The sequence below is a fragment of the Physcomitrium patens genome, chromosome 19 (assembly GCF_059467195.1).
Source record: "Physcomitrium patens ecotype Gransden chromosome 19, ASM5946719v1, whole genome shotgun sequence".
Taxonomy (NCBI): Eukaryota; Viridiplantae; Streptophyta; class Bryopsida; order Funariales; family Funariaceae; genus Physcomitrium; species Physcomitrium patens.
Genome location: NC_143428.1, coordinates 5,899,438 through 5,919,678, shown reverse-complemented (window position 1 = coordinate 5,919,678; position 20,241 = coordinate 5,899,438). Strand labels below are relative to the sequence as shown.

The window sequence follows — 20,241 nt, the reverse complement described above, 5'->3', positions numbered from 1 at the left end:
AAAAGATTATATGATATTGAAGGACAATTATGCAAGTTAGGTACATTGCAAGATGATGAAAGGATTTTAGGTGTTTATGAAGAAAATGGGCTGGAAGATTCATTGGAATTGATTACATCTATTGGGTTAGGGGATAATGATAAGATTGTTGAGATTCATTCGAGAGAGGTTTATACCATGCTTGAATCTTTTCAAGCACCAGAAGTCACAGTAGAGACGAGATATAAAACGGCAGATAAGAAGGTAAAGCCTGTTGCCGGACCATTATCAGAGGATTCTAAAGAACAAATGGGAGAAGCATCAAAAGAAGCAAGTTTAAGAGATCCAATGAGTATTGGACATCAGTTTACTAAAGAGACTTTTGAAGAATTGAAGATTGGTTCTGATGGTTCTTTATTACCGGAGGAAATTACTTGCTTCAAAAAGATGTTGGCTAAACAAGGTAGATCGTTTGCCTTCGAATCTCATGAAATTGGGTGTGTGGATCCAAATATTGTAACACCTATGGTTATCTTCACTGTACCACATGTACCTTGGAATCTAAGACCGATTCCAGTATCGAGGGCACATTTACCTAAATTGGTTGAACTATTAAAAGAAAAGATAAAGATGAAAATATTGGAACCTTCATTTGTGCTGTATTCTAGTCGATGGTTTACGGTACCTAAAAAGAATGGGTCACTACGGTTTATTCAAGATATGCAACCGGTAAATGCAGTAACTGTCAGGAATGCAGGAATTGGACCTATTGTGGATGAATTTACTGAGGCGTTTGCTGGAAGGGCGATCTATTCAATGGGTGACTTGTATTCAGGTTATGATCAATTTCAACTTGCTGAAGGAAGTAGAGATATGACAACAATGAGGACACCACTTGGATTGGTTAGAATGTGCAGTCTTCCTCAAGGCACGACCAACTCAGTTGCGCATATGATGAATGGGATGAATAAGGTATTGAGAGATTTTATTCCGGAAAAGACTATGCCTTTTTGAGATGATGTTCGTATAAAAGGGTGCAGAGAAGGAGACAAGGATGAAACTTTAGATACGAGGGGATGTCGCAAATATGTTGTTGATCATATACAAGATTATGAAAAGATTTTAATTCGGCTTAGAGAAGTTCATCTTACATTATCGGGTATGAAGTCCGTATTTGGAGTACGAGAGGTTGTAATTGTTGGACATTTATGTGGATCTTACGGAAGAAAACCAGATCCGACTAAAGTTGATGCAATTGGAAGGATGAAAGAGGATTGTGATTCTTTAATAGAGGTTCGCAGGTTTTTGGGTGCATGTGTATTTTATCGAATCTGGATCCCTCATTTTGCTCACATAGCAGATCCATTATATGAACTGTTACGCAAGGGTTACCGATTTAAATGGGAAGAAAGGCATATTCAGGCAATGCAAAGATTGAAGAAATTATTGATGTCACCTCCAATATTGAGGAAGGTTGATTATAAGTGCAATAGACCAGTGATTCTTACTGTGGACGCTAGTCCATTTGCCATTGGATGGGCTGTGGGTCAAGATGATTCAAATGGGAATAGATTTGCAGTTCGATTTGGAGCTAAAGTTTTAAGTATTCGTCAGCGTGCATATTCGCAAGTCAAAAGAGAACTTTGGGGAGTCATTTCGGCTATGGAAGTTGAAAAGGATTATTTGATTGGGGCAGTAGTAGTAATTGAAACAGATTGCTTGCCATTGCTGGGAATGATTATTAACTGTTCAACGCCAGATATTGCAATGTTGAGATGGATTGCTTATATTAAGTCACTAAATCCAGAATTTAAGCATATTACTAGGAAGGATAATTTAGTAGCAGACATGCTATCTCGAGCAAGATACGAGAGGGAGGACGAAATGGTTGAAGACATTGATGACGTCGGATTGAAATTCTATTCAATATCAAATCTCAACAGAGAAGACAAGCTATTTCTTGAAGAATCTTATGAAGGAAAATTATTGGATATTGGTCATTATTTGAATGCCTTGACTAAGCAGGGGAATTGGTCTACAGAAAAATTCAAACAAATAAGAAAAAAAGCATATGGATTTTTACTTCGAGATGGATTCTTATGGAAGAGACCGAAGAAAGGAATTGGGATGCCACAACGAGTGATAGGCAAAAGGGAAGAAAGACTAAAATTATTAAAGGAGTTTCATGATAGTTTATGGGCAGGGCATAGAGGAATCTGGGCTACTTTTGCTAAACTCAAGGAACGATATTGGTGGAAAAATATGTATCAAGATGTGCTCTCATTTGTAGAGTCATGTGAAATCTGTCAATCGTATTCTAATATCCGACATCGAGATGGTCTTCATCCTACGTATCCTCTGGCTATTCGTTTTAAATGGGTTGTTGATTTGGTTATTATGCCGGTTGGGTTATGGCAGATGAGATATTTGGTTTTAGCTCGTGAAGATTTATCAAATCAAGTAGAAGGAAGAGCATTGAGGACAAAATCTACAGAGGGGATTTGTAGGTTTTTGCTTGAAGATGTCATTTTCTGCTACGGATGCGTAGGAAAAATCATTGTAGATCGTGGAGAATTAAATGCACAAGAAGCTCGTAAGTTCTTTGAAAGATGTGGAGTTAAACTATCCTTGACTACTGCTTATAATCCAGAAGGGAATGCAAAAAGCGAACGCGATCACCCACCTATTGTGAAAGCATTAGTTAAAGCTTGTAATGGAAAAATTAAAGAATGGCCACGGCTTTTGTCATTTGCATTATGGGCTGATCGAACAACACATAGTTTGGTGACAGGATATATGCCAGTAGAACTTATGACAGGTCAAAAACCAATTATGCCGATTGAAGAAAAGGTACCTACTTGGAGTATGCTATCATGGGAGGATGGATTGACAAGAGAAGAACTTCTGGCTATTAGGATTCGACAATTGGAGCAAAGAACGGAAGATGTCCAGATAGCATTGGGAAGGTTAAAAAGAGCAAGGTTACAAAACAAGGTGCGATTCGATAAGCAACATCGATTGAGACCAAAAGCAATCGAGGAAGGTGACTGGGTACTTGTTTATGACAATAGTCTGGATAATCAACATAGTACTTGGCGGAAATTTTCAAAACGTTGGTTTGGACCATACGTGGTAACAACAGTTCATGATTATGCGACTTACTCGTTACGGGAGTTAGATAGTACAAAATTGAAAATACCATTTGCAGGGAAGCGAGTAAAAATATTTAAACGAAGACACGCGGAGATGAATATGGAAGACCTTAATGAAGGTATAGAGATTCCGCAGCAAGAAGATGAAAGTGATTTGGATAATGAAGGTGACAAAGATGAATTGAGCAAAGACGTAGAGGATATATTCTGAATCAAACAACAATTGGGTAAATTGGTGCATACTTGAGGATGCACAGGTTCAGAGGGGGTGGATGTCGTATTGTAACACGAGTATACCGTGAAAATATAAAGAAAGGGGACTTTTATTAATATTCAGTTACCTCGAATATTGGGAGCAACGACCAACTCCAGTGCAAATACTGAGTGGTCAGGTTCAGTCACCCCGTTACAATCAGCCGGGGCATACTGAAATGCTCCATTCGATTCCAATAAAGGGAGTTAGCAGGAAGGGAAAGGACCAATTCACGCGACGGGTGAGCCTAGTTCGAAGAGCCAATTGGATCCAATTTCGAGAATCCAATCCGGGTCCTCTTACCCAATATGAGACCTGAATTGGTCGGGCAACCCAATGCAGTCTAGTTATGGGAAAATCCAGGTCTTACTACGGGCCTCAGCCAGTCTGACGCGAAGACCAATTTGACCCAATTACACGAACATCCAAGTTACTATGGGCATCTTACCCAATATGAGACCTGCATTGGTCGGGCAACCCAATGCAGTCTAATTACGGGAACATCCAGGTTACTACGGGCATCGTACCCAATATGAGACCTGCATTGGTCGGGCAACCCAATGCAGTCTAATTACGGAAAAATCCGAGTCTTAGTACTGGACTCTTATCCAATATGAGACCTGAATTGGTTGGGCGACTCAATGTGGACCCGAGTACGGGATTTCGATTCTATTTCAGGTTGTCCTATTCTCTGTGCCATTTCAAGGAAGGTTGTTTTCGGTAAATGAATCTCTTAAAGGTAAAAATGGAGGAGAAAGCTCTGACGACGGGAGCCAATTTTGGATCTAAGCTCTGACGATGGGAGCCAATTCCGGATCCAAGATGGAAGATTGAAGAAATTCAGAGGATAAGGTTAGGGGGAGAATAAGTTTTGAGGGGGGTTTTTTTTTTTGGATCGGGGAGCTAGCTTCAAGCTCTTTTCAAGGTTACTAGTTCGGTTTCATTGGAGGTTTTTTGAAGATCAAGGAGATTGGAGACGAGCTTCATGCTTCGGGTCGGGGAAGAAAAGATGGAGAATTGGATTTTTCTTCTTCATAGAGTTTTGGGAAGACTGAGGCAATCGCTGCTGAAGTCAGTGTTGTAATGGTGAATCGAGATTTTTTAATGAAGTGGGTTTGATTACTCTTGACTGTTTTGTGAAATCGAGTTACGTCTGTGATTGAAGGATTAAAAGGATGTCTATAGGATTGAGTATGCGGAGTGAATGAAATTTATTGGGTTAATCTAACAAGACAGTCAGTGGATACAAGATCGTAAGTACAAAGCGGTATCGGAGATTAGCAGATTGGGTTGTTCGGGGTTCTCTGTAGCATCTAGAGACCTACCGGCTGGGGCAAAAAGGACTTCGATAAGCAGTCGAAGGGCATCCGTATAGATTTATGGTGTATTCTTACAGTCGTTTATATTCCAGCAGTCAAAAACTGATAGACTGCTTGACTATTGGCGAATCTCCATACTACCTTCTACAGCCAGACGCTCGGCACGTTCGTGAGCAGGAAAGCACATAATACGACAGTGGTTGATGTAATTACTTTGGAATATAAGTGAAATAATTCAATACTTGACATTGCAAATTTTCCTACTCAATTTTAATAAAAAGCTTAAATAAAGCTTAATATTAAAATGTACACTTTATACGATAATTGGTGAATCTTTATATAAACAAGGCAAGGATGGAGTTTTGCGACGCTGTATTTATCAGACTGAAGTGAGTATTATATTGGAAGGTTACTATTGGATAGTTATGGTGGACATTTTGTGGAAGACAGCACGGCTCGTAAAGCTTTACATGCTGGTTATTGGTGGCCAACAATGTTTGCAGATGTCTACCAATTCGTCCGTCATTGTGACTCATGTTAGAGAACGGGTCGACCTATTGGAACTTCAGCAATGCCATTGGTACCAATTTTGGCTCAAGCGCCTTTTAAATAATAGGAAATTGATTTTGTGGGACCAATTACACCAGCCTTGAAAAATGGACAAAAATGGTATATACTGGTAGCAATGGATTACGTAACAAAATAGGTTGAAGCCATAGCTATGAAAATCGATAGTGTAAGTATAGTAGCAACCTTTTTATATAAAAATATTATTACACAGTTCGGTTGTCCATGAGAATTGATTAGTGATCAAAAAATTCATTTTATAAATAGTACAATCAAAGTACTTATGGCTGAATATGAGATAAAACATCATAAGCCTACAGCGTATCATCCTAGAGCTAATGGACAAATGGAAAAGACTAATAGAATTTTATGTAAAATCTTAAGAAAAACAGATTCAGGAGCGAGAACAGATTGGGACACTAAGTTGTTCGCAGCTTTATGGGCATACCATATTACGTATAAAGTTACTACCAATGCTACCCCTTTTCAATTGGTTTATGGCCAGGAAGCAATATTACCTATTGAATTGGAAGTCCAAAGTTTACGAATTGCTATAGATAATAGATTGGAAGATCATGATTCATTTCGGCACCGTTTAGAAGAATTGGAAAAATTGGATGAAACTAGAGCCTATGCATTAATGATAATAGAAAGTACACAAAAACAAATGAAGACTTATTATGATAGTAAACTTAGACCAAGGACTTTTATGCCAAATGATTTGGTACTTCTTTATGATAGTCGATTTAAAAAAATTTCAAGAAAATTTCAAGTTCGATGGCATGGGCCATATCGAGTTATTGATGGATTTCCAAATGGTTCAGTGGAATTGGAAGATTTTATGGGTACTAAATTTATGATACGGATCAATGGCAATCGGCTTAAACTTTATTATACATAACCTCGGGAGAGGTTATCTATTGCAAAAGAGAGAGCCGACCCAATTGATTGGACCATAGTAAGAAGTAGGAGGGAAGCTCTTGACAAGCATCACATTTTTTTTTGTAGTTAAAAAGAAGTGGATGGTGGAAAAAAAGAAGGTGGTGAACATGGTGTCTAAGAAAGCAAGGATGGAGACCAATTGGAAGGAATGGCAAGAGTGGCTATAGGTAGAGGTTGCAATATTGTAGATTAAACTAGCCGCATTAGAGAAGGAGGCCAATAATTTAATATGGACCAATATGCAAGTTTTAGCAATAATACCTTCGGAGATACCTTTGAAACCGATAGAAGAATGGCAAAAGATGTTAGAGGAGCGCGACAACCAAATTGCCGTCTTTAGTCTCAGGTATAGAAATTAGATTTGTTGAATGAAGATCTAATGGCATGTTTGGATGGAGAACCATTGAACATCGAGGCAGACAATGAAGATGTAGTAGAAGATGAGGTCACCAATTTAAAGGGTGGTAAGCCAATGCCATTGACTAAAGAAGCCAATGCCATTGACTAAAGAAGCCAATGCCATTGACTATTGAAGCTAACACTGCTACGTCTTTATAAGTTGAGGCTAAATAATGTTTGCGAGGATGCTATATAGATAGGAGTGGAGCTATGTAGAATATGTAAATAAATTTTGTGGTAAGTTATTGATTGGTTATTAACAACCTTGAGAATTAGACTTATGGTTAGGTGGTTCAGTTGGTAATAATAGGTTGTTAGTGGAACAAATGGTTAAGAACTCAAAGGTTCATAATCTTTGGAATTTGCTGGCCAACATTCCATCTTTTGGTAGAATAAAGAGGTTGAGAAAAGAGAGATCAAGGCCAAACTGTGAGAGTCATAAGCGAGAGTAAGCTTGGTGCGACCTCTTTGTTTTTTTTGTTTTTATTATTTGCTTATGAAGAATTATGATTGAGAGAAGTATTGTTGAAACTGTGATTAGAATATTGTGGAATATGACTTTGGACTGACTGTTTTGGAAAAAATCTATAACCTTGAGAATTGAGATTATCAAATTATATTGTATTAAGTGAAGATATTGAATTTTGTGTGATGAATTGAGAAACTGAATATAATAAGTAAGCTGGAGATCAATAATTGAATATATATAAATCGCAAAGAGAGTAAGTGGGAGATGAACTGATAAGAATATGAAAGTATTGTTGAATTGATAGTGATAGAATGGATTATGTATTGAATTAAGATGGAAGTAGTAAGCCTTGGTGTTTTGTAGTTTGATAATTGATTTCAGATAGCTAGAGTACAGTCAATTGTGACACTAACAGATTCAATTCATATAACCAATCTTTCTCCATATTCAAACCCACCTCTATTAGTTCAATTGCTTTGGTATATTGAAGCTTGAACACAACAAGAATAATACCATCAAATGAAGCTTCTAATCAACTTTCATTTGTGACAAAAGAGAACACATAATAAAATATGATGCATCTATTTCTATAAAAAATACCTTAGAAAAATTGATGCAATACAAAATTAGTGCAAAAAAAAAATTTATCTTAAAAGATTCAAAATATTCTTCAATTTTTTTGCTCCATTTACATATCAAATGTGTAAGAGGAGCCAAAACTTGAAAAAAGTTCTTGATGAAGATCTTATAATAATTTGTAAGTTTCAAGAAAATATTAAACATCTCTTATTGTTATTGAAATCTTTCAATCTATGATAGTTTGAACCTTTATTGGATCTACCATTAGACATTTATTAGAAATGATGTATTTTAGGAAGTCAACTTGAATAGTATAGAATACGCACTTTTTCATCTTGATATTTGGTTGTACATCTCTAAATTTTTGTAATACATAACAAACATAAAGTTCATATTCTTTTATATTTTTAGAGTAGATTAAAATTTTGTTTAAATAGTAGACAATAAAATCATTAAGAAACTTACGAAAAATATCATTTGTAAGATGTTTAAAAGCAATAAGTACATTTTTATATTATATGAAGTCTTACTTGAGAATGCACCACATACGTGGCTGTGGAAGAAAGAATAGAAATTGCAACAACAAAATCTTAATTCTAATAGATTACTAAATAAACTCTAATTAAACCTTAGAAATACTAAATAAGATTTAATCAAATTCAAAAGAAATTTTAAAGAAATTACAAAAGAAACAATAAAAAATCTTAATGAAGCTCAAAAGAAATCCACAATAAATTTTAAAAGAATTCCTAAGAAATCCTTAAGAAGTATTAGAATAATAAAAAATATATCTTAAATAAATCTCAATCAAATCTTAATTTAATTCTAATTGAAATTCCAATAGACTTCAATCACATTTTAGACTAAACCTTAAATCTTGAATCCTAAATCCTATGTAAATTCTAAATCTTAAAAAAATCCTAAATCCTAAATCCTAAGTAAATCCTAAATTAAATCTTAAATCCTAATTCAATCCTAAATTCTAATCAAATCTTAAATCCTAATCCAATCCTAATCATAAATTAAATTTTAACTAAAATCTAATCCAAATTATAAATACTAATCAAATTTTAATCAAATTTTAAGAAAATCTTAAATCCTAAATTTGAAAAAAATTCTTAATTCTAAATCCTAAGCAAACCTTAAATCCTAAATCCTGAGAAAATCTTAAGTAAATTCTATATCCTAAATCCTAAGAAAATCTTAAAGCAAACCATAAATCCTAGTCCAACCATAAATCCTAACCAAATCTTGATCAAATCCTAAAACCTACCCAACCCTAATACTAAACTAAATCCTAACCAAAATCTAACTAAGTCAACCTAATCCTAGCACAATTTAGAATCTCAATATCTATCAATTAAATAATTGATCTTGCTTAAAATTTTATACATACCTCAATAAGTAAATTAGAAATAAATACAAAAAATTTGAAGATAATCACACTTACTAAATAGGAGGAAATTCCTAAAATCCGCTCAAATATTGGCTGGCCTCCTACTCTAATCTGAATGTTGAACTTTGAATGCTAATATCTCTTTTTCAAACCATCTATTATTTTTAAATTTTACATATATGTAGCAAATAGAATCTTTTATTTTTAAATATAAATTTCATTCTAATCCAACTAGTAGATTGCTGAGAATCTTAAAAATTCTAATTACCTTTTAAAGTTCAATTTCTAAGACTTTGACCTTCTTGAAATTCAATAACCTTCAATTCAACCATTTTATCAAGCTCAAACTTACAACATATACTTCAAATAACTATTCATATAAGTCTTCAAAATTTAAATTATGGATCTACTACTAAACTCATAAAATTTTCTAAAATATAATATCCTTTTTATTTCACAAATTCCAAAATCATCCAAAACTATTGTGACTTTGCAAAGCTCTTACAAAGTCATTATACACTCAAATCACACATAAACAATGCCCAAAAAAATCCTAACAAGTTCGATCTCAAATTCCACTCTTTGATCTGCCAAAGAACCTCAAAGTTGCTAAATCATTGTTCAACTTTGTACCTTAGGGTCTGATTTTGACCTAGATCGATAAATGGTCATCTTTAGATATTAAATTTTATCCTATTGAATTAATTTTTACTAAAATCAACTCCTAAATTCTTCTTATATATATTCATTTTCTTTATTTTTTTAATCTACCTTATTTTGTCTTATTTATGGCCTTAAAAAATAAATAAAAGCCTACTTTATAAAAAGATAATATTTACAACTTTAGTTTTACTTTCTTTTGGACTATTTTTTATTTTTTAAAATAATTTTTTATAATATTTGAAGTAAGATCTTCTATAATATAATGATTTCTTCACACTTTTCACCTATTAGTTGTGTTACATTACAATAGTATTTATGAATCCAAAAGACATGAAATTATATTCAAAATATCTATACCTAGTTCCATTTATCTCTTTCTTTGATACAAATTAGATTATATGCTCTTCTTAAATCTATTTTTATATAGATCTTTGTTTGATTGACTTGCTCAAGAAGTCCTAAACTCAAAGGTAAGAAATATCTATGCTTGATGGTGATCTTGTTAAGTCCTCAATAATCTATCCAGATTTTTAGAATTTCATCATTTTTCTTCACTAATAAGATATTAGCTTCTGTTGGAGATTTTGAATGGCATATGAAGTTTTTAGCTAATTTTTTATTAATATATTTTTTTTAATGTAGATAATTCATTTTTCAATAAGCTATAGAGTAGTTTAAATAATAATTGAGTTCCTTCATATAAATCAATTGAACAATCATAAGATCAATACTTTGAAAGAATATCTATATTTTTTTAAAAAAAATATCTTAAAAATCTTGATATTAGCTAGGAATAATATTTGATATTTTTTATAATAAAAAATAGGCCTAACATATGTAGTAAAAAATGGCCATTCTTTTGTGACATGCATGAAAGTGCTTGCACCTACTAATAAGGATTTAGATGTATTAGACTTTTATATTTCTACTTGACTAATGGGATTTTGGATTAAACTACTAAAAAAATTAAAGATATAAGAAATCTAATCTATTTAAAGATTATATTTTTTTAACCACAATAATCTTAAAATAATTAGAATGGAGGAAAATCTTATCACATTAAATACTATTATGCTATAATGATATTTAATTCCTACATCTAAAGGAATAATCTCATAGATAACATTCTTAGAAGACAACAAACAACCATCTATGACTTCTACATGTACAAATTTAGTTTTCTTGGCTAAAGATATTTCTTATTTTTTGACAAAGTCTTTATCTATAAAAACAACTTCAGGCTTCTAAATCTAATAATACAAAGACTTTGTAATTTATAGGTCTTAAACACACATCTACTGTAAAATAAGGTAAATTAGTTGAAAAGAAAATAAGACCTTTACTAGGACTTACATATGATTCTAGTTGCATGGTCCCTATTGTAGCTAAAAAAATTTATTTTTCAACATATTATCTTTTTTGGCAATAATTTTGCTCATTTTGTGATTACGTTGTTTCTTTGAAAAATATTGAAAAATGGACATAGCTTTTCTATAATATAAGCACAAATCTTCTTAATAATGTTGAGTCTTTTCCTATTTTGTGGAGAATTTAAATTGTACCATATCAATTTGCATTGATTTTGGCTTTGATGAATAAGTTTATAAAAACTTAAGAGCTACCATTATTACTTGACTTTTTTTTTCTCCAATTGAATCTTTATTCTTGATGTTTTTTAAATAATAAATTATTATATACAATGGCTTGAGTAATAAATTATTCCAAAGATTTTACTTTCAATACTGTTAATAATAAATCTTTGATATATTCATTTAATTCATATTAAAATTAATTAAGAAGGGCTTTGTCATTCTAGTCCACATTACAAGCAAATTTTTAGAATTTAGCAATATATATGGTGGCTAATTATAATCCTCATGGTAAAGATAAGAACTTGATCTATGCTATTCTTTCTCAATCACTTTCTTTGAATGTAGCCATAAACACTTTTAAGAATAAATTCAAATCATAAAAGAATCATGAATCCTTTTCCATCAAAGATACAAACTAAAAGAAAGCACTTCCAAATAGAAGTGTACTTATGAATCCAACTTGAGTAAATCTATTAAGATATTGGAAGAAATACAATCTTAAATAGAGCTTGAATTGTTGCAAGTTCCTTTAAAATTTTAATCTTTATCCCCATCGTATTTGTAGAAGCAAAACTTATTAGATTTGGATGTGAAGTCAATCTACTTGCTTCTTTTAACTACACAACTTCTTGATGTAGATTCTAAACTTCTTCTACAGGTGTAGGACTAGTATTTCTATTGTTAGCACTAGTGATACATGAAATTTTTACTCTAAGAATGTTGATAAGTTCATAAAGATCTATAATAGGTACAAATCTATTCTCACTTCCACTAAGTATAGCATCCATGATTTTTTTATTTTATTTTTAAATAACTTAATAAATCTAAAAGTCAAATTGAAAGAAAATAATCCAATTTCTAATATCAAATGAAAATTTCCACAAAGAAGGATAATCTACTATCTTTAAAGAAAAAAATCAATATTACAAAATCAAACAATTTTTTTAAAGGTAAATAGTTTGTAATCTTCAAAAAATAACAATCGACACGGACATGAAATAGAAAAGATGCATAAATCTTGAAAATCTATGCTAAAAGAAAAGTGAAAAAATAGAAATAAAGTAGTATATATATTAAAAAGAAACTAAAAATGGCTATTCTCAAAAGACAAAGAAACTAGAGATTCTTGAATCTAGACTAGAAGTAAGAAAAAAATTGACAAGACTGAAGAGGACTTCATTCTTGCCTCTATATATACTATGTAACTAAGAGCTATGTAGCAATGTTCTATAGGACCTCTAATATGTGTTGACTTTGTAGGATACATGCTTTAGCTTACAAAGCAAGTTTTCTATATGTGGGCCACATAATTAGCTTGTTTTTCAAGCTACCAACATATGTAACACATGGCCAACTTATTGACCACGTTTTTAATCTAAAAAGCCAATTATAGATACCTACAAAGTCAAAGCAATGTCTATATAGCTTTTAGGAACTTCTATAGAAGATATTATAGAATTAATCTACTTTTACTTACTTTTATATAATCATATAGGTAATTATTGGTTTACATGTATATGTCTATATCAATAATAGAAGTGGAGTAATCCACTCACTTCTAAATCAAAATAAGAATAATGAATTAGTACTCTTGTCAAACTTTCAAGGATATGAATCTCAAAGAAAGAAAATATCAATACACACTTGTGTCACTCAAAAAGACTAGGAAATCACTTAAAAATAATAATATATTGAATTAGAATGGCTATTGCCAAAGACAAGAAGACTAAAAAGTTTTGAAATAAGATTGAGGATTAAAAAGGCATTAACAAGAGTGAAAAAGGCGTCAATCTTGCCTTTATATATACTCTCTTACTAGGAGCTACATGGTATTATTCTATAGGATTTCTAATATATGTTGACTTTGTTAGATACATGACTTAACTTGCAAGGCAAGTTATTTATTTGTGTGCCACATAGTTAGCTTGTTCTACATACTACTAATATGTGTGTCATGTGGCTAACTTGTTGACCAAATTTTTAGCCTATCAATTAACTACAAACACGTGTAAAGTCAAAGCAATGTCTATATTAATGGTGTAATGTAATCTTTAATTAACCAAGATAGTATGAAATTAATCTACTTTTATCTACTTTTTCTTAATTATATAGATAATTATTAGAATAAATATGTATGTTTGTCATAACCAATGATACTTAAAGTTACTTAAACAAAGATATCACAAAAAAGTCAATAATTTTGTGAAGAATAGTAAAGATGCACTATAAAGTAAGCAACAAGATGTCAATTTCTTACAACAAGTATTAGAATTGATGTAATATTGTAATAATAACTATTGTGCTAAAAAAATGGATGGTGTCAAGAACATCAAATTATTGTTGTTAAGTTTTTTATTTGTGTCTATAACATCTCAAGAGCATACATAAGTAGAAATCAGTAATAAGACATAATAATGGAGATGTAATGCAGAGAGTGAGGGAAGGCGTCAAAAATAACACTCTCTTGGCTTCTAAAAGATAGTGACATTATTACCACTTTGACATCAACATATAATGGTGTAATGTAATCTTTAAATAACTTGCCACTTGCTTCAATGATTCCACATTTGTCATAGAGATATCAAGCAATGAAGGTCCACAATTAGAACTATAAACTCATGTACGTAAATGAGCTACCTGGTAATAACTAATTACACTGTTCCATCAGAGAGTTACAACTTTCACAGTTAAAATTGCCATCATTTCCTCTAGTTAGCCGGAATAGTTCTATGATGATTAATAGAATCTATGCTGCGCTCTGATAGAAAGTAACCACCTTCTGGATCAAAGTAGATGTGTAGACATGCTCGATGCGTGAGAACTCTTCATCCAACAAGGGCAGGACAGCCTACAACATATTAATCGTAAGGAATCGTCACTCTGAAAAGCTTTATTAGAATCAGACGCACAACATTATGAAGCGCAGAGTCATCGTGTCCCCTTGGCAATTGAATGTAAATGTCTGTTAACACTCGATGCCTTCGTGATAGTGGCAGTCACTCAGACAGTTCTGGACGGTTCTCCCTAAAATTTTGTTGACCGATGTTACAAAAGGTAAAGGGACTTCCTCATTATCACGCCATGGCCTATATCTACCGCCTTAACAGATGAGGCTAACAGAGAGGCGAAAAATGAAAACCTGTTCAGCCATTTCTTTTGAAGGGCTGAGAACGTCAACCCCTGCACTACTATACGTTGTGACTTTTCCTGCTGCTGCTTCGTCTCTTCTGAATGCCTGCTTTGCCACAAGGTATCTGTGTAAGAAATGGCGAGCGGTATACAGATGAAGAAATAAAGTCACATTTCCTGAGACTTAGAGCAAGAGCAGGTCAAATGAAGAAAGGCGTTGGGAACTTTGTTGAATGCCAGTTTGGTAACTCACAGCATGTTGGATGCTTACAAAATCCCTCAGGTCTTCACATTAATTCTGGGAAAGACATCCACGTCAGTAAGTTAGCGATACTTCGCACTAGTCAACTATGCCTTGTTGCATGGCTAGCCTCTTAGATTAAGGCCAACTGTGACGTTCTGTGTTCGTATTTTAAGCCAACCGCTCAGTTCTCCGTTTGCTCGAAGCTTCGTGTTTCTGAGGTTGTTTTTGATGTTTGAGTCGTATCTTGTTTGGATTTTCCTTGAGGTAATCCACGCTGTTCACTACTAGCCCTCAACAGGAATTTCGGGTGCGGGGACCGAAGTTGGGTATCTTCTTTGTCGCCAGAGATTGTGAAGTAGCTCTGTGGGCCATCCTTGATGTGGTTGTGTCTTGAAAAATTTCATGCTGAGATCCAAGGGAGGTTTACATTGAGTGGTGTAGGATTGCAGTTGAAACCGAAAATTATGCGCATGCCTCTTCTTTGAAGCCTTGGAAAGAATTTGAGGGTTGAGTTGGTAAGCATGTTACGTCTAATGCGGAGTGGCGTTGGATAGGATGAAGATGCTAGGAGGGAGTGGAATGGAGTGTGGAGATTGGTATTGAGGGCTATCTACTTGGATTTCTACACGCGTTGTGCATGTCTGAAATGGAAACATGCACGATTGCGTTCTCAATCATGCGCTATTATATTGTAAATTTGATTCGAAATAACAATTAGTTTAGGTTTAGGTTGTTTGCACACGGAATTTTGTTCCGTTCGGCTGGACTCAAGGCGAGTGTTGTTGGTGCAGAAGTTAGCACAGGTGGTGAATGAACACGGAATCGCGTGGATTCGAATTTGTGAGGCAGTTAACACCAGGGTGATCCTTGATGAGGAATATCACGAAGGTCTCTTGACAGCAGCAAGAGCAGAGCAGCCATGCTGTCATGGGGGGGAATCACCTTGTGCTTTAGCGGAGCAGCGCTCTACTGCTTGAGTCGTAACACAGGCCGCGATGCCCTTCATCTCATGTCTGTCGAGCGCGTGAACCAGCTCGAAGACTTGGCAAAATTGCTGGAATCAGCCTGCACGGTTGTTCCCTGGGTGGTTACCGTGGCCGGTCGTGTGGGAGCCGAAGCTCCAATTGCTAGCGAGCATTCAAGTCTGCGGGGGGTAATCCTGGAGAAGTCTGCCGAACAGCACTTCCTCAAGCACAACGACACTGGCTCGTGGATTCAGCACTCGGCACTCATGCTGTCCATCAGCAAAGAGGTTCCATGGTATCTGGAGGATGGCACCAGTCGTGTGTTCATAATCGGAGCGCGGAATGCAGCGGGCATGGACCTCACTGTTGCCAGCGAAAGTTTTGAGGAGTATGGGGGGTCACTTGTGCGCGGAACGCTGGACTATTTGCAGGGATTGAAAATGCTGGGTGTGAAGCGGGTGGAGAGAGTGCTACCCACTGGCACCAACCTAACCGTTGTAGGAGAAGCTGTGCAAGATGACCGAGGCCTCATTCGAATTCAGAAACCTGATAAGGGGCCATTCTACGTAACTCCTCAGAGTCAGGACCAGCTTATTGAGAATTTAGGCCGATGGTCGCGATGGTGTCAGTATATGTCATTCGGATTAACTCTTGTGGGCATCTACTTCATCACATCCCGCGCCATCAAGCACATGTTGGAGCGGTGGAGGAGAGAAGCTCTTCTCACGAGGGTGATGGAAGCTGCAGCTTTGAGAAAGGCATTGCAACAAGAGGGTGTCGATGAGGAAAGCGATGGTGTTACCGCATTCCCGCACGATGACAACGCACATACAGCTCAGAAGAAGGATGGAGGAATGCCTAGTTTGTGTGTCATATGCTTGGAGCAAGACTACAATGCTGTATTGGTGCCATGTGGACACATGTGCTGCTGCACGTCGTGCTCATCGCAGCTCTCGCTTTGCCCGCTTTGTCGACGTCACATCGACCAAGTTGTAAAAACATTTCGGCACTAGTGGGTTCTTTTTGCTTACTCCTGTTATTACTGCCTAAAAGGCGAGGTTTAGATGGATGCTCAACCATGAGTCTGGGGTTAGACTACATATCATTCAAAACACAAGTTCGAAAGTGTATAAACAAATGTACACTAATTGCTCTTTGGGGAAAAAGAATGTGATATTGTGTTGAGTTTCTAGGAACAACAATTCGTTGGTCATTAGGAATTTTTTTGAGAGTTAGCTGCTTGTTTTGGAACAATTACGAACTGTAGTTTCAATCTCTTTGAACACCTTCATTCGCGAGTTTTAAGGTTTTCAGTCGGATGATGCTAGGCCTCATCTCCCTCCTTGTTATGAATCAAAAGCGTAATGTAACATTACTGTTAGATTCGTCTTACCAAATCGCTCTCGTTACGCTCACATGTTGCAGCCCCGTGCTCCTGGAGATCTTCATTCCTTTCGATTCTTGCAGCAAGTATGCTGGATGAGCCCAATGAAGAAGCTAAGTGTAAATGATTGTCGTCATTCAGTTGCCTCCAAACTTGTCTTGAAGATTGCACGTTTTGTGTATTTTCCCCACCAGGTTCTCTCATCGAGGAATTCTGTCGACAGAAGTTCAAGCTCTTCAAAACGGTGACGACCACTGACCACATGTGTAAACATACTGTTCCAGCAATTATGAGAAGGAGAATCACATCTTTTTTAGCAATAGCCAAGACGGGCTGCAGTAATATTTTGGTATTTGATGTTTTGGTTCTAGTTTTCTTATTTTGTTCAGGTTTGATGAGTATTGCTTTCAATAAAATTTGAATACTAAGCTTGAATACTAAGCAAGGGAGGGTCACACACAAAGATTGAATACTAAGCTTAACAAGTGTCTATCATTGGAACAAACGGCGGAGGAACTGGAGTCTGCACCCTCATGATTGCTACTGCTGGAACAAACGGCGGAGGGGCTCCCACTGTCGGGACTGGCCCCGCGTTCATGCCAAAGTAATATCTTCCTGCAAAACGATTTCAATCAATCTGAAAGTGAGATATAAATTTAGATTCAAAAGAGCACCCAAATTTTAATTACAGATGTGTGAAATGAGGTATCAAATGCCAGACACTGACCCCTAGGCTTGTCGAATTTGATGAGGACTTCAGTTGTCTGGCCGGGGGACATAGGCACGTAGGCGGTTTCGAAGGGCTTCAGATAGTTTCCGTCCGCGGCAACTACTGTAACGCTATGGTTGGCAACGGCGAAGTAATGGTCGCTGTTGATCGCAGCGTCGATGATACGCAGTAGGTAGGTCTTATCCTTTTTCACTTTGTACACCTTGGTAGCTGCACAGCACATAATTCAACTTCAGTCTCAGTTACATACAAGTAACAAATCATTAATCATTCATAGATGGATGCACTAAAATACATAGCAGAAATTGTTTACCCGAGGAGCAGTTGAAAAAGGATCCCGGAAAGCCGTTGATGGTGCTGGCCAAAGAAGTTTTGTTCTCTACAGGTGTCAGGGTGTTGATGAATCCAAGCTCTACGACATTTGGATGTAAACCAAAAAATTCTCCTGCAAAGTGATCAGGTCATCCGCAATTAAGAAGATGCAGGGTAACGTTGTGCGAGAGCGGAGATTTTTGTTTAAAGAGGACAGATATCTCAATTCGTCACTCCAGAAACATGTTACCGAATTCTTAACACAGAAGTCCACAGCAGGAGGGGAAATTGTGAACTTACCCATGATGATCGGAATTTCGCCCTCGACCTCACCATAGGGTGCTGTCTTCTTGGGGTGGATGATCAAGGCACCATGAACGGTGGCTCTCATCCAGTTGACATGAGCGTGCCAGAAGAAGGTTCCCCGTTGATCGTTCACCGTAAATTCGTATATGTAAGACTTGTTTGGTTGTATGGGACACTGCGTTATGTGTGCTGGCCCATCCGCATAGTTTGTTTTAAATTGCTTGATTCCATGCCAATGAAGGGTGACTGGGTATTGCTGCTTGTTGGTCACTTTAACTATCAGCTTGTCACCTTCATTAACCTCAATGGTTGGGCCAGGAAACCGGCCATTCACTGTAGGAATGTCGACGGTGGCACAATTCCGGGTGACCCTTGTTCTCAACCTGCAGCAGATCATTGGTAACACGCATGAATTTATACGAATATGTCCGTACAGTAGCGCACGCTTGCTGAAAAGGTGGGTTCCCACTGACAAGTTATCGAGATTCTGACTCATAGGTTATCTTTTAGTTGACAGAAGATGGAAACATGTGTGGGAGACTGTGTTTGCATATTGTATGTATGGGAGACTGTGTTTGCATATTGTATGTGTGGGAGACTGTGTTTCTACCGCATTTGGGGGAGGAATATAAAAAGCAAAAAAGTGAATACAGTAACCCTGAATATGAGTGTTCTATCAATTCTCGTAGAATGTTTGGTTCCATAACTCTTGTGCCAATTGTTACTAGTCAAAATGCTAGATTTCCTCAAACATGACTGATTTAATTTTCCATCTCCCGATTAGCAAAATGAAAACCATCCAGTACGGTTCTATAATGTTACCATTACAGAGTACTTCAGAAAAGCTTCCAACTCCATGCTGAATTCGAACGCTCTTCACAAAGTATGTCATCTCTCTAATTGTTTTTAAACAACTCTCCTCCCAATTCTCCGTACATCAACGGCATTAAATATGATGTGAAAACCCATCGTTGACGTAAGGTAGATGCCAACACTTCAGTGTGGCAACGACGCAAAGTTGCAATTGACTTTCTTTTCGATACTCTTGAGCTCAGTTAAGGCAATGGGAAAACTAGTGGTAGGCCTCTAGGCAGGAGTCCGTAGAAAGTCGACAATGAACAGATGTAATATTTTTCTTGTGAATTTTAACCTATTCGTAACAGTGCCACTGAGTTTTGTTGAGCTGGAAGCAGATTGGAGACCGATGCACCATGTAACGTCGTCCCCTCCAGATAACGACAAATCTCCTGGTAATATACCTTTTAAATATCTTCTAATACAACCGTGCACGAGCAATATGTAGCATGCTACATATCTCTCATGACTATTTAAAGAAAACGTCTATTCAGGGCATATTGCTCTTAACTGGGCTGTTTTCCTGCAGCTGTGATGCAATTGAGGGGATTTCTTCCCAGTTTCTCGTGAGTCACCAGCTGGTGGGCATTGACAATAGTAGGATCGGAGCGATCACGAAACTACGAAGAATTGCAGAGATGCTTTCCTGTCCATGATCACAGCGCTGAGAACTATCCATTTTACCCCATAGTCCGCTATCATGAGTTTTTGAGCAAGTGACAGGGATGTGTTTCCTACAGCAATGTATCAATCATGGCATTTTCTTCGCGTAAGCCTGCAGTGTGCAAGCGAACTTTTATAATGAGTTTATTTCCCGATGCGTCGCCTCTGTTGTTGGTTAGCGATAAAATGAAGTTGCGTCAGCGCAGCTCCTGAGCATTGTGGCTCAATTGGGTGTGGCGGGTGAACCTCGTGCTGCTTTACAACATCACATGAAGTAACCATGCATCAGATTCACAGCTGGAAACGAATTTCAACTGCATCGATTCGAGCACATCTGCTACAG

General features: G+C 36.1%; 2 protein-coding genes across 9 annotated transcripts; one reads left to right on the top strand and one right to left on the bottom strand.

Annotated features, from left to right (window-relative positions):
* The first annotated feature begins 14,345 nt into the window (after nucleotides 1–14,345).
* Nucleotides 14,346–17,045, top strand: LOC112295732 (E3 ubiquitin-protein ligase SP1). 8 transcript variants are annotated; one of them, XM_073528820.2, is made up of 2 exons: nucleotides 14,346–14,364; nucleotides 15,475–17,045. In XM_073528820.2, the coding sequence occupies exon 2, from the start codon at nucleotides 15,603–15,605 to the stop codon at nucleotides 16,659–16,661; it is 1,059 nt and encodes a 352-aa protein (XP_073384921.1). In that variant the 5' UTR covers nucleotides 14,346–14,364; nucleotides 15,475–15,602; the 3' UTR covers nucleotides 16,662–17,045. The 8 variants fall into 8 exon arrangements, with proteins under 8 accessions (XP_073384921.1, XP_073384920.1, XP_024403399.1 ...); XM_073528819.2 differs by lacking the exon at nucleotides 14,346–14,364 and adding an exon at nucleotides 14,397–14,722; XM_024547631.3 differs by lacking the exon at nucleotides 14,346–14,364 and adding an exon at nucleotides 14,397–14,758.
* LOC112296009 (laccase-12) lies at nucleotides 15,873–19,914 on the bottom strand. The gene is made up of 6 exons (XM_090244722.1): nucleotides 19,811–19,914; nucleotides 18,325–18,763; nucleotides 18,076–18,223; nucleotides 17,760–17,972; nucleotides 17,562–17,647; nucleotides 15,873–17,245 (listed from the first exon to the last, which is right to left on the bottom strand). Exons 1-6 carry the CDS (start codon nucleotides 19,912–19,914, stop codon nucleotides 17,027–17,029), a joined length of 1,209 nt encoding a protein of 402 aa, XP_090100848.1. The 3' UTR covers nucleotides 15,873–17,026.
* Between the last annotated feature and the right edge of the window lie 327 nt (nucleotides 19,915–20,241).

Bases quoted from the DNA above. Each gene is read 5' to 3' on its own strand.
- LOC112295732 (XM_073528820.2), top strand. From the start codon at position 15,603: ATGCTGTCATGGGGGGGAATCACCTTGTGCTTTAGCGGAGCAGCGCTC.
- LOC112296009 (XM_090244722.1), bottom strand. From the start codon at position 19,914: ATGGATAGTTCTCAGCGCTGTGATCATGGACAGGAAAGCATCTCTGCA. The intron at 18,224-18,324 runs GTAACATGTTTC...AATTGCGGATGA, and splicing joins ACTTCTGTGTTAAGAATTCG to CCTGATCACTTTGCAGGAGA. The intron at 17,246-17,561 runs GTGCAGACTCCA...TTCTGTCGACAG, and splicing joins CAGCAGTAGCAATCATGAGG to AATTCCTCGATGAGAGAACC.